Genomic DNA, 13,290 nt, shown 5'->3' with positions numbered 1-13,290 from the left:
TGTAAATATGAAATATCAAAACCAAATGTACCCCTCTTAATATGTATTGACAATAATTAACTTAACTAAGGGTGAGGCATGGAATAATAAAACATGTATCTTTTGTCAGGCTGGACGTTTGAAATATGAGGTGATTTGAGTCATGCTTCTTCAGTAGTGGAATAAAGACAATTAGCATTTGAATGTTGTAAAGAAATACTGGAGTGATATAAAATTGATAAAAGACCAATTTATTATACTGAGTCCATGTGTATAGGCTGCAAGTACATTGCAATTAAATTGTTTTCTTCTCAACTTTCGCATAGTCTTATTTTCAACTACATTTTGCTAGGTGGGGTAGCCCCAATGTCACAGTTTAAACGTGTCCAAATCAATAGTCCAAATGCAGAAAAAGTTTGTGATAAATTGAAATCCTAAACATAAAATGTACTATCTACACAAACAACTGCCACAATAATCATATGAATTATTTTCTTAAACAAGCACCTTATAAACTGCACAAGCACCAAAAAACGATGTTGTTTTGACAAGTAGCAATAAATCACTGATATCGATTAGGGGGGAAATCAGGTTGTACGTGCTGTTGAAACTAACACAACTAAAAAAACACATGGAAATGGGAGATATCTTTTACCTCACTGGTTAGAGGACAACCTGCAGAAGACAGTCAGCTACAATTTGGGAGTGATGCATTTAAATTTAGGGGTCGAAAAACAAAGGAACACAACACTTATTTGTCATCACTCATCGATATCATGTTGAAATCAATTGTGCGAGAGGAGGCTGCACGTCCTGTAAAAACGAACGCAGCAAAAACCACACGGAATCTGGGAATAATGTGTACATCACTGGCTAGAGGACAATTTGTTGAAAACTGCTCGCTACATTTTGAAGTGTTGCATCACCAACGTGGTGTGTAACAACTCTTTTGTTGGTAGTCACTTTTTGTTAAATCATAAATAGTACTCTTCCAATTCAGGGCCTGGATTTTTCCCCTGATGCTAAAATCCATATCATGCTGAAATCAATAGAACAGGGGACAAACATTTAGGGTTCTACATTGTGACATGATTAAAATAATCCTTCTACAATGTTAAAACATTCTACATTGTGACATTATTTCATTGATATCATGAAACAATGTTTCTGATGTTTAATCATAGATCTTTTATCAGAGTATTTTTTCCCACATTGATCACAGCTATAACGTTTCTCTCCTGTGTGTATTCTCTGGTGTAAAGTCAGATGGCCAGATCTAGTAAAACTCTTCCCACATTGATCACAGCTATACGATTTTTCTCCTGTGTGTATTCTCTGGTGTAAAGTCAGATGGTCAGATCTAGAAAAACTCTTCCCACATTGATCACAGCTATAAGGTTTCTCTCCTGTGTGTGTTCTCTGGTGTAGAGTCAGCTGACTAGATGTGGTAAAACTCTTCCCACATTGATCACAGCTATAAGGTTTCTCTCCTGTGTGTATTCTCTGGTGTAAAGTCAGCTGGCCAGATGAAATAAAACTCTTCCCACATTGATCACAGCTATAAGGTTTCTCTCCTGTGTGCATTCTCTGGTGTAAGGTCAGCTGGCCAGATGTAGTAAAACTCTTCCCACATTTATCACAGCTATAAGGTTTCTCTCCTGTGTGTATTCTCTGGTGTAAAGTCAGCTGGCCAGATGTAGAAAAACACTTCCCACATTGATCACAGCTATAAGGTTTCTCTCCTGTGTGTGTTCTCTGGTGTACCATCAGGCTGTCTGGCCGAGTAAAACTCTTCCCACATTGATCACAGCTATGAGGTTTCTCTCCTGTGTGTGTTCTCTGGTGTATAGTCAGATGGCTAGATGCAGTAAAACTCTTCCCACATTGATCACAGCCAAAAGATTTCTCTCTAGTGTGAATTCTTTGATGTATTTTAAGTTTTAATGAAGAGTTGAATCTTTTCCCACAGTCAGAGCAGCAGTTAGATTTCTTCCCTGTGGGTCTCTGCTGGTGTTTCTTGAGGAGTTCTGATCTGGAGAGACTCTTCTCTGCCTCGTCATCATCATGATTTTGTTGAGGATCCCCAGAGGATCCACGATTGTCCCGTCTCTCTCCTGTGTGAACGACAAAGTCAGACAAATGGTTAAAGGCCCACAACCCATGAAGTTGTTCAACAATTGATGTCTGTTACATTTGACAATTAAAACTTCTTTGGGATAGGGGGCAGCATTTTCAGTTTTGAATAAATAGCGTGCCCAAATTCAATTGCCTGCTACTCATCCCCAGAATATAAGACATGCATATTATTAGTAGATTTGGATATAAAACACTCTGAAGTTTCTAAAACTGTTTCATGTCTGTGAGTATATTATAACTTATGTAGCAGGCAAAAGCCCTGAGGACAAACTATTCAGATGTTGTTTTTTTCGAGATCACCCTCTTTTCAATGAGGTTTCATTGGGAAACCAGATTTCCAAGGGACTGTTTGCAGTTCCTACCGCTTCCACTGGATGTCACCTGTCTTTAGAAATTGGTTGAAGTTATTCCATACGGCCATCTTTATTAACCTGTTGCTCCTACCCTCTACTTTTTTGAACATTTTGTTAAAAATCGCGCAACATTTCAGCGCCCTGCTACTCATGCCAGGAATATAGTACGTTCATATGGTTAGAATGTGTGTATAGGAAACCCTCGGACGTTTTTAAAACTGGTTAAATCACGACTGTGGCTATTACATAACGTGCGTTACATCGGAAAGCGCAGGAAAACCTGATCACAGAAAATGGAAATAAATATCCTTGCGCCACTTCCAGCAATTGTTAACAGTGAGCCGAATTAGATAAGACCGAGCATTCAACTCCCACAGCATCCCCATGTAGTCGAGTATCTTGTGAATTTAATCATCTTTGATTCTTGGTTGAACCGAAAGAGGGGCACCGCTTACCTCCGGTCTCCGCCCAGATCATTCCGGAAGAGCTCTCTCCTGAAATTTTTTCCAAGACGACAGCTAATGATATGTACATCGCCTACGGATGAATTTTATCGCTTATTAACGTTTACTAATACCTAAAGTAGCATTACAAACGTATTTCGAAGTGTTTTGTGAAAGTTTATCGTCTACTTTTTGAATTTTAAAAAATGACGTTACGTTGTGAAATCGCTGTTTTTTTCGTTTATCACACAGTCTACATATAACGATATCTTGGCTTTATATGGCCCGATTTAATCGAAATAAAGACCCAATAGTGTTTATGGGACATCTAGGAGTGCCAACAAAGAAGATGGTGAAAGGTAATGACTGTTTTCTATTTTATTGTGCGGTTTGTGTAACGCCGAAATGCTAATTATTTTGTTTACGTCCCCTGCTGTGCTTTTCTGTTGTAGTGTATTGGTGCATGCTATCAGATAATAGCTTCTCATGCTGTCGCCGAAAAGCATTTTAAAAATCTGACTTGTTGCCTGGATTCACAACGAGTGTAGCTTTAATTTGATACCCTGCATGTGTATTTTAATGAACTTTTGAGTTTTAACTAATACTATTAGCATTTAGCGTAGCGCATTTGCATTTCCAGAGCTCTAGTTGGGACGCAAGCGTCCCAGGTAGAGGTAAGAGGTTAACAAGTGTCACATCATGTGTACTGTTTAAAAGTTGCGCAAGACCAGAAAGCATGCTTGAGTTTGTTATCTTCCTGTATTGAACACAGATCATCCCGTCTTCAATTTTATCGATTATTTACATTTTTAAAAACCTGAAGTTGAATTACAAAAGTAGTTTGAAATGTTTTGGCAAAGTTTACAGGTAACTTTTGAGATATTTTGTAGTGATGTTGGTCAAGTTGGAACAAGTGTTTTTCTGGATCAAACGCTCCAAATAAATGGACATTTTGGATATATATGGACGGAATTAATCGAACAAAAGGACCATTTGTGATGTTTATGGGACATATTGGAGTGCCAACAAAAGAAGCTTGTCAAAGGTAAGGCATGATTTATATTTTATTTCTGCGTTTTGTATCTCACCTGCAGGGTTGAAATATGCTACTCTCATTGTTTACTGTTGTGCTATCATCAGATAATAGCATCATATGCGTTTGCCGAAAAGCCTTTTTGATATCTGACATTTTGGCTGGATTCACAACGAGTGTAGCTTTAATTTGGTATCTTACATGTGTGATTTAATGAAAGTTAGATTTTTATAGTATTTTATTTGAATTTGGCGCTCTACATTTTCCCTGACTATTGGCCAAGTGAGACGCAAGCGTCCCGCCTATCCCAGAGAATCAAGTTAGCATTAATAGTCATATTTTGTCTTGTAAGTTATTCAAGTTGTTGAAACTCTAAGCAGTGTGCCAGACAACTTTTGGTCTCCAATATAGGCCCCTTTCTGGGTTTGCTAAAATTGTGGCACGAGGTCAATGCACACACAATTTGATTGCAGAAACTCCTCCCTGCTAATGAGGAAACCACTAGTTATGAATGTAACATATCTGCCTGGAGTAAAAATGGTAAGTGAAGATTTTAGTTTTTCACAATGTATTTTGAATATTACAGCGCACTATCAGATCAAGATCAGGAGTGCTACTCAAGGAAACTCACATTAAGCTCTGTGTCTATTCACTAATTCACCTCCATCGGGGAAAACTCAGGGGAGTTCTCATAGGCTGACCATTTCCAGGTTGCTTATGAGTGCATTTCACATTACTTTGGATTATAATTGTAAGGCTCATTTGAATCATCTGCTTAATATGTTTGTGTTGTCACAAATCAACTGCTTTATACTTTTTTTTAAACTTCAACCAGTAAAATGCTCTTTGGCTAGCTTTTCTATCAGCCTGAAAATGAGGGTTTGTAAACTAAGTGTTAAACAAATTGGCCGATACCATCACCAAACAATAACATAGTAGAGGTCGACCGATTATGATTTTTCAAAACCGATTCCAATTATTGGAGGATGAAAAGAAGCCGATACCGATTAAATCAGCCAATGTTATATATATATATATTTGTAATAATGACAATTACAACGATACTGAATGAACACTTATTTTAACTTAATATACTACATTTTTTAAATCAATTTAGTCTCAAATAAATAATGAAACATGTTCCATTTGGTTTAAATAATGTGAGAAAACAGTGTTGGAGAAGAAAGTAAAAGTGCAATATGTGCCAAAAGCTAAACTTTTAAGTTACTTGCTCAGAACATGAGAACATATGGAAGCTGGTGGTTCCTTTTAACATGAGTCTTCAATATTCCCAGGTAAGAAGTTTTAGGTTGAGGTTATTATAGGAATTATAGAACGGTTTCTCTCTATACCATTTGTATTTCATATACCTTTGACTATTGCATGTTCTTATAGGCACTATAGTATTGCCAGCCTAATCTTGGGAGTTGATAGGCTTGAAGTCATAAACAGAGCTGTGCTTCAAGCATTGCAAAGAGCTGCTGGCAAACGCAGAAAAGTGCTGTTTGAATGAATGCCTACGAGCCTGCTGCTGCCTACCACCACTCAGTCAGACTGCTCTATCAAATCATAGACTTAATTATAATAATAAACACAGAAATACGAGCTTTAGGTCATATTTAATTTTAAATCGCTCTTCAACGACCCAGGAAGGGGCGGGGCCAAACAGGTGTTGTACCTCTTTTCCCTAATTCAGGGAACAGTAATTGTAGTCATAAAGTTACACTCTGTTTCAGTCGGTCAACTTGAGGTACAACATACTATGGGGAAATACAATAATTCCCCATGCCGACCCAAACGGATACTAAATGAAACGGCCCATGCCAGACCACCCAGACCCGACCCCGCAAGATGCGTCAGTTTTGTAAATATATTCATTGTCATGTTTGAAACACTCCTGTCAATATTGAGTAAGGAGGCACACCTGATTACTCATATAGAAGTAGGACTAGTCTACCTGTCCTGCGCGTAAATGTAGGCCTAGAAATGTGCTCATTTGGGGATGCGGTCAAACGACCTCCACTCATCACTGTCAAATGCTCCCTGAAACACTTCAGCGAGCATGCCTTTCTAAACGACCTAGCCCGGGTATCCTGGAAGGATATTGACCTCATCACGTCAGTAGAGGATGCCTGGATATTCATTAAAAATGCCTTCCTCACAATCTTAAATAAGCATGCCCCATTCAAGAAATGTAGAACCAGGAACAGACATAGCCCTTGGTTCTCCCCAGACCTGGCTGCCCCTAACCAGCACAAAAACATCCTGTGGTGTTCTGTATTTTCATCGAACAGCCCCCGTGATATGCAACTTTTCAGGGAAGTTAGAAACCAATATTCACAGTCAGTTAGAAAAGCCAAGGCTAGGTTTTTCAAGCAGAAATTTTCTTCCTGCAACACAAACTCAAAAAAGTTCTGGACACTGTAAAGTCCATGGAGAATAAGAGCACCTCCTCCCAGCTGCCCACTGCACTGAGGATAGGAAACTGTCACCACCGCCACCACCACAAATTTTTCTACGGCTGGCCATGCTTTCCACCTGGCTACTCCTACCCCAGTCAACAGCACTGCACACCCCACAGCAACTCGCCCAAGCCTTCCCCATTTTACCTTCTCCCAAATTCAGTCAGCTGATGTTCTGAAAGAGGTGCAAAATCTGGACCCGCACAAATCAGCCAGGCTAGGCAATCTGGATCCATTCTTTCTAAAAATGATCTGCCCGAAATTGTTGCAACCCCTATAACTAGCCTGTTCAACCTCTCTTTTGTTTTGTCTGAGATTCCCAAAGATTGGAAAGCAGCTGCGGTCTTCAAAGGGGGGGTCACTCATGACCCAAACTGCTACAGACCTATATCTATCCAACCCTTCCTTTCTAAGGTCTTCGAAAGACAAGTTAAACAGATTACTGACCATTTTGAATCCCATCGTACCTTCTCCATTATGCAATCTGGTTTCAGAGCTGGTGCACCTCAGCCACGCTCAAGATCCTAAACGATATCTTAACCTCCATCGATAAGAAACAAAACTGTGCAGCCATATTCATTGACCTGGACAAGGCTTTCGACTCTGTCAATCAACACATCCTCATCAGCAGACTCAACAGCCTCGGTTTCTCAAATGATTGCCTCGCCTGGTTCACCAACTACTTTTCGGATAGAGTTCAGTTTGTCAAATCGGAGGGCCTGTTGTCCGGGCCTGATGCAGTCTCTATGGGGGTGCCACAAGGTTCAATTCTTGGGCCAACTATTTTCTCTGTTGTGGAAGCAGAATCAGAATTAGTTAGGTAACATTGATAAATAAGATGTTTTATTTACATAATAATGCTTATGTGAGATATTTGTCATTAGGATGTTTTCTTTTGGACAATACTGTTGGCAGTTGCGTTTTCCTCTCTCTTCTCCAGGGCTTAGTCACTAGGGGCCCAGAGAGGGGAGTGGTCAGGCTTGTCTTCATATGTCAATGTATCTGTTAAACCATGTGATGCTATGAAGAATATCAGAAGGGGAGGAGGACAGAATGGAGGCTTGTCTTCTTATGGGAATGTGTCTGTAACTATTGTATGTCCCCTCTGAGGTTGCCCTTATCTTGATTTAGAATATGACCTAAGAGGTTCACTGTATTTTCTGATCTTGTCCAGGAGGGTATTTTAGATGGGTTTATCTAGAATTGACAATTGATATATGCCATTGGATGAGGTAATGGTTTGGTACTATGTTGTACCAAGAACGAGATAGGAACTTTGTTTAGAAGACCAAACTGAACGATCATTTATAGCTAATGCTATCTGTCTATGGGATACTCCTCTTTCAAATAAAAGGCACTTTGTGAAGTTCCTATTATCTGTGGTTTGTCATGTCGACTAGGGGGTGGATCTTTGCTATAAAAGATCTTGTGAAGTTCCTATTATCTGTGGTTTGTCATGTCGACTAGGGGGTGGATCTTTGCTATAAAAGATCTCAGTTGCCATTTTGTAAACACTCTCAGAGAATTCATTTATAGACACGGAATTGATCTGAGAGTCACAGGGCTATGGTGAAGCTCATATATAATTAGAGATGGACTTTATAATATAACTGGCTTGTGTGTGGTTTGCTCTCAATGTTTAGTAATACAGGAAATTACCACGACACTGTATACATCAATGATGTCGCTCTTGCTCCTGGGGAGTCTCTGATCCACCTCTACGCAGATGACACCATTCTGTATACTGGTCCTTCTTTGGACACTGTTAACTACCCTCCAGACGAGCTTCAATGCCATACAACTCTCCTTCCGTAGCCTCCAACTGCTCTTAAATACAAGTAAAACTAAATGCATGCTCTTCAACAGATTGCAGCCTACACCTGCCCACCCGCCCAGCATCACTACTCTGGACTAGAAGTCGGCTGATTAATCGGAATGGCCGATTAATTTAGGCCGATTTCAAGTATTCATAACAATCGGAAATCGGTATTTTTGGACACCGATTTGGCCGATTTTTTAAATGTATTTTTTACACCTTTATTTAACTAGGCAAGTCAGTTAAGAACACATTCTTATTTTCAATGACGGCCTAGGAATGGTGGGTTAACTGCCTTGTTCAGGGGCAGAACGACAGATTTTTACCTTGTCAGCTCGGGGATTCAATCTTGTAACCTTACAGTTAACTAGTCCAACACTCTAACCACCTGCCTCTCATTGCACTCCACGAGGAGCCTGCCTGTTACGCGAATGCAGTAAGAAACCAAGGTAAGTTGCTAGCTAGCATTAAACCTATCTTATAAAAACAATCAATCAATCATAATCACTAGTTAACTACACATGGTTGATGATATTACTAGTTTATCTAGCGTGTCCTGCGTTGCATATAATCGATGCGGTGCGCATTTGAGAAAAATGACTGCCATTGCTCCAACGTGTACCTAACCATAAACATCAATGCCTTTCTTAAAATCAATACACAAGTATATATTTTTAAACCTGCATATTTAGTTAATATTGCCTGCTAACAATTTCTTTTAACTAAGTAAATTGTGTCACTTCTCTTGCAACAGAGTCATGGTATATGCAGTTGTTTCGGCCGCCTGGCTCGTTGCGAACTTATTTGCCAGAATTTTACGTAATTATGGCATAACATTGAAGGTTGTACAATATAACAGCAATATTTAGACTTATGGATGGATGCCACTCGTTAGATAAAATACGGAACGTTTCCGTATTTCACTGAAATAATAAAAGTTTTGTTTTTGAAATTATAGTTTCCGGATTCGACCATAATTACTGACCAAAGGCTCGTATTTCTGTGTGTTATTATGTTATAATTAAGTCTATGATTTGATATCTGATAGAGAAGTCTGACTGTGCGATTTGCCAGCAGCTCTTCGTTGTGCTTCAAGCATTGAGCTGTTTATGACTTCAAGCCTATCAACTCCCGAGATTAGGCTGGTGTAACCGATGTGAAATGGCTAGCTAGTTAGCGGGGTGCGCGCTAATAGCGTTTCAAACGTGACTCGCTCTGAGACTTGGAGTAGTTGTTCCACTTGCTCGGCAAGGGCCGCGGCTTTTGTGGAGCGATGGGTAACGATGCTTCGAGGGTGGCTGTTGTCGATGTGTTCCTGGTTCGAGCGCACGTAGGGGCGAGGAGAGGGACGGAAGCTATACTGTTACACTGGCAATACTAAAGTTCCTATAAGAACATCCAATAGTCAAACGTATACGAAATATAAATGGTAGAGAGAGAAATAGTCCTATAAATACAATATTAACTACAACCTAAAACCTCTTACCTTAGAATATTGAAGTCTCATGTTCTGAGCAAGGACCTTAAACATTAGCTTTCTTACATGGCACATACTGCACTTTTGCCTTCTTCTCCAACACTTTGTTTTTGCATTATTTAAACGAAATTGAACATGTTTCATTATTTATTTGAGGCTAAATAGATTTTTATTGATGTATTATATTAAGTTAAAATAAGTGTTCATTCAGTATTGTTGTAATTGTCATTATTACAAATATATATATTTTTTTAATTGTCCGATTAATCGGTATTGGCTTTTTTGGGACCTCCAATAATCGGTATCGGCGTTGAAAAATCATAATTGGTCGACCTCTACTCTGGACGGTTCTGACTTAGAATATGTGGACAACTACAAATACCTAGGTGTCTTATTAGACTGTAAACTCTCCTTCCAGACTCACATCAAACATCTCCAATCCAAAGATAAATCTAGAATTGGCTTCCTATTTCGCAACAAAGCATAATTCACTCATGCTGCCAAACATATCCTCGTAAAACTGACCTTCCTACCGATACTCGACTTTGGCAATGTAATTTACAAAATAACCTCCAACATCCTACCCAACAAATTGGATGGAGTCTATCACAGTGCCATCCGTTTTGTCACCAAAGCCCCATATACTACCCACCACTGCAACCTGTACTCTCTCGTTAGCTGGCCCTCGCTTCATACTCGTCGCCAAACCCACTGGATCCAGGTCATCTACAAGACCCTAATAGGTAAAGTCCCGCCTTATGTCAGCTCGCTGGTCACCTTAGCAGCACCCACTCCTAGCACGTGCTCCAGCAGGTGTATTTCACTGGTCACCCCCAGGGCCAATTCGTCCTTTGGCCGCCTGTCCTTCCAGTTCTCTGCTGCCAATGACTGGAACGAACTACAAAAATCTCTGAAACTGGAAACACTTATCTCCCTCACTACCTTTAAGCACCAGCTGTCAGAGCAGCTCACAGATCACTGCACCTGTACATATCCCATCTATAAATAGCCCAAACAATTACCTCATCCCCACACTATTTATTTAGCTCCCTTGCACCCCATTATTTCTACTTTGCACATTCACCTACTGCAAATCTACAATTCCAGTGTTTTTAATTGCTATATTGTATTTACTTCGCCACCATGGCCTATTTATTGCCTTTACCTACCTTATCTCACCTCATTTGCTCACATTGTATATAGACTTGTTTTTGTACTGTATTATTGTTTGTTTTACTCCATGTGTAACTCTGTGTTGTTGTATGTGTCAAACTGCTTTGCTTTATCTTGGCCAGGTCGCAGTTGTAAATTTGTTCTCAACTTGCCTACCTGGTTAAACAAAGGTAAAATTAAAAATAAATAAACAAATAGCCTACAGCTGTGTCGGTCGAGAACTCACTGGCAGCGGAAACTGAGGGCCCAGAATATTTTATACAATGTTTCAAGTTCGTTAGAGACAGGCCATATGAGTTATAGGACATTTATTTGCAATATTTTTATTTATTGGCTTTATGTAGGCTATTTTTTACATAGATGGCAATGGCAATAAAAGTTACTTTAAGATTTGTATGATTTTCATTTAGATAGAATGTAGATTAATCACAGACAATGATTTTGAGACACTATCAATGAAATAAAACTGTTCCATGAAAATGTGCATATGAAAATCATAACTGGCACACAGATCGGTAGAAATGGTAAGATAAATTTGCACTCCAAATGTAGGTTGCCGACTGCTTGAGTAGCCCATAACCAGCAACGTCGGAATATATGAAGGCCAGCAGGACGAGGTGGTTCGGGAAGAGTTTGTTTCTTGATGTAATGGCATGAACAAATTGCTGAATATTATACAATGACTTATCAACAGCTCTAACAATTTGACCCCCACAGGAAATCTACACTGGCAATTCTAGAATATACTGTGTCCTACAAACCTGGTAAACTATAATTTTGACCTCATGAATGGCCAGTCCTTGTATTCATAGTGTAGTGAATTCAGGGGGCAGCCCTGAGCTGAACTCAAACCTGGGTCCAGTGACTGTCAAGCCAACACCTTATAACGGTCTAAACTTCTTGACGAGGTCGCTAGGATTTGGGTTATGGTTGATACAATAGCTTTCTCTATGAATTTGAGAGTGGTTACATTTCTCCAGCCCCCATCCCTCAGATGTTTACCAAACCAAGTCTCTAGGCAGCCATTTTGTTTCTGTTCAAATCCTAGGTTGTCCATTTAAAAAATCCATGCAACAATCAATCAACCTGCAGTGAAACAATAGTAAAGCTGTCATTTCACCACTGTTATGGTAATAAGATGATGGATGGGGCTGGAGAAATGCAACTGGTCTCAAATTCATAGACAGACCTACAGATGCAAGGACTGACCATCCATGATATCAACATTATAGATGTATTATAGATTTAACCATGTTGAGGCTATACAATGTTGGTTTACATTGTTTATAGACATTGGCGTAAAAAAAGCTTATTTGGTATTCTGATGGGGTACAACAGTTGAACTAAGGTCATGAGGCATGTGTTATATTCTTCAAGAAACAATAAATAAATTATTTAAATAAATAATTTAAAAGTCAAAATATTGATGTAGCAATTGCAGATTTTCCCTTTAACACCCCACATCAGTTCAACAACTGCAGAGTTTGTGCCTCTGTTTTATAGACAATACTTACTAGTGTTAACATCGTTAGAACCATTGGATGCCTTAAGATGCGTTTGGGAAACCGGGCCCAGATCGCCAAACTCCTCTTCTTCCTCCTCCTTTGTGGATGTAACAGTCATCTCCACCTCTTTCAGTCCAAAAACTGCATCATCCTCTTCTTTTACTGTGAAATCCTCCTCTTCTTTTACTATGAAATCCTCCTCTTCTTTTACTGTGAAATCTTCCTCTTCTTTTACTGTGAAATCCTCCTCTTTCACTCTGAACGCGTCTTCCTCTTCTTTCACTGAAACGTCTTTCTCTTCCTCTTTCACGGTAACAGCCTCACCCTCTACTTGTTTTTGTATTGTAACATCCTTCTCTTCCTCCTCCTCTTTCACAAGAGCTTCTTTCTCCGTCCAGCAGACCCACTCTCCTTTAGCAGGAGGAAAGTAGCTTCGTGAACTCATGGTCGGAGATGTTAGCTAGCTAGCTAGCATTAGCGACTAGCCTAGTTCTAAGCTAACTTAGCAAACCAGCTAGCTGACAAACAACGTAAATATATAATTAAATGGGCTAACAAGTACATACGACGGAAGTGTTTAATACACAGCGACTAATATACACCAAAAGACTGTAAAGAGAGTGAATGTTGTAGCTGTGTTTGCTAGAAAGATACCGAGGTGTCTGACTAGCTGTTGTTGTTGGAGCTTTCCGGTCTACTAGATTATACGTCACACTGGCAGCGTCGCCTGAACCTAAAAGACGCACATCGCCATCTGCTGACTGGAGTCGGCAACGCAGTTGAGGAACCAAACGTTTATTTTTCATTTATTTCGTAAAAGTTTAATATTATATTAAGTCGTTCAAAGAGAAGCATGTGTTGATTGATTCGTGTTTAATGAGTGAGAATGTAAAACAAACTGTTACACCCACTA

At 39.5% G+C, this 13,290-nt stretch overlaps 1 protein-coding gene across 1 annotated transcript; it reads right to left on the bottom strand.

Annotated features, from left to right (window-relative positions):
• Positions 1–209: 209 nt before the first annotated feature.
• On the bottom strand, positions 210–13,079 carry LOC115133267 (zinc finger protein 664-like). The gene is made up of 2 exons (XM_029666323.2): positions 12,387–13,079; positions 210–2,093 (listed from the first exon to the last, which is right to left on the bottom strand). The coding sequence occupies exons 1-2, from the start codon at positions 12,820–12,822 to the stop codon at positions 1,117–1,119; spliced, it is 1,413 nt and encodes a 470-aa protein (XP_029522183.2). The 5' UTR covers positions 12,823–13,079; the 3' UTR covers positions 210–1,116.
• Positions 13,080–13,290: the final 211 nt, after the last annotated feature.

This window comes from Oncorhynchus nerka, linkage group LG2 (assembly GCF_034236695.1).
Source record: "Oncorhynchus nerka isolate Pitt River linkage group LG2, Oner_Uvic_2.0, whole genome shotgun sequence".
Lineage (NCBI taxonomy): Eukaryota > Metazoa > Chordata > Actinopteri > Salmoniformes > Salmonidae > Oncorhynchus > Oncorhynchus nerka.
The sequence above is the reverse complement of the archived record's forward strand: the minus strand, read 5'-3'. Positions and strand labels throughout refer to the sequence as shown.

Bases quoted from the DNA above. Each gene is read 5' to 3' on its own strand.
- LOC115133267 (XM_029666323.2), bottom strand. From the start codon at position 12,822: ATGAGTTCACGAAGCTACTTTCCTCCTGCTAAAGGAGAGTGGGTCTGC. The intron at 2,094-12,386 runs GTAAGTATTGTC...TCGTTCACACAG, and splicing joins TTCTAACGATGTTAACACTA to GAGAGAGACGGGACAATCGT.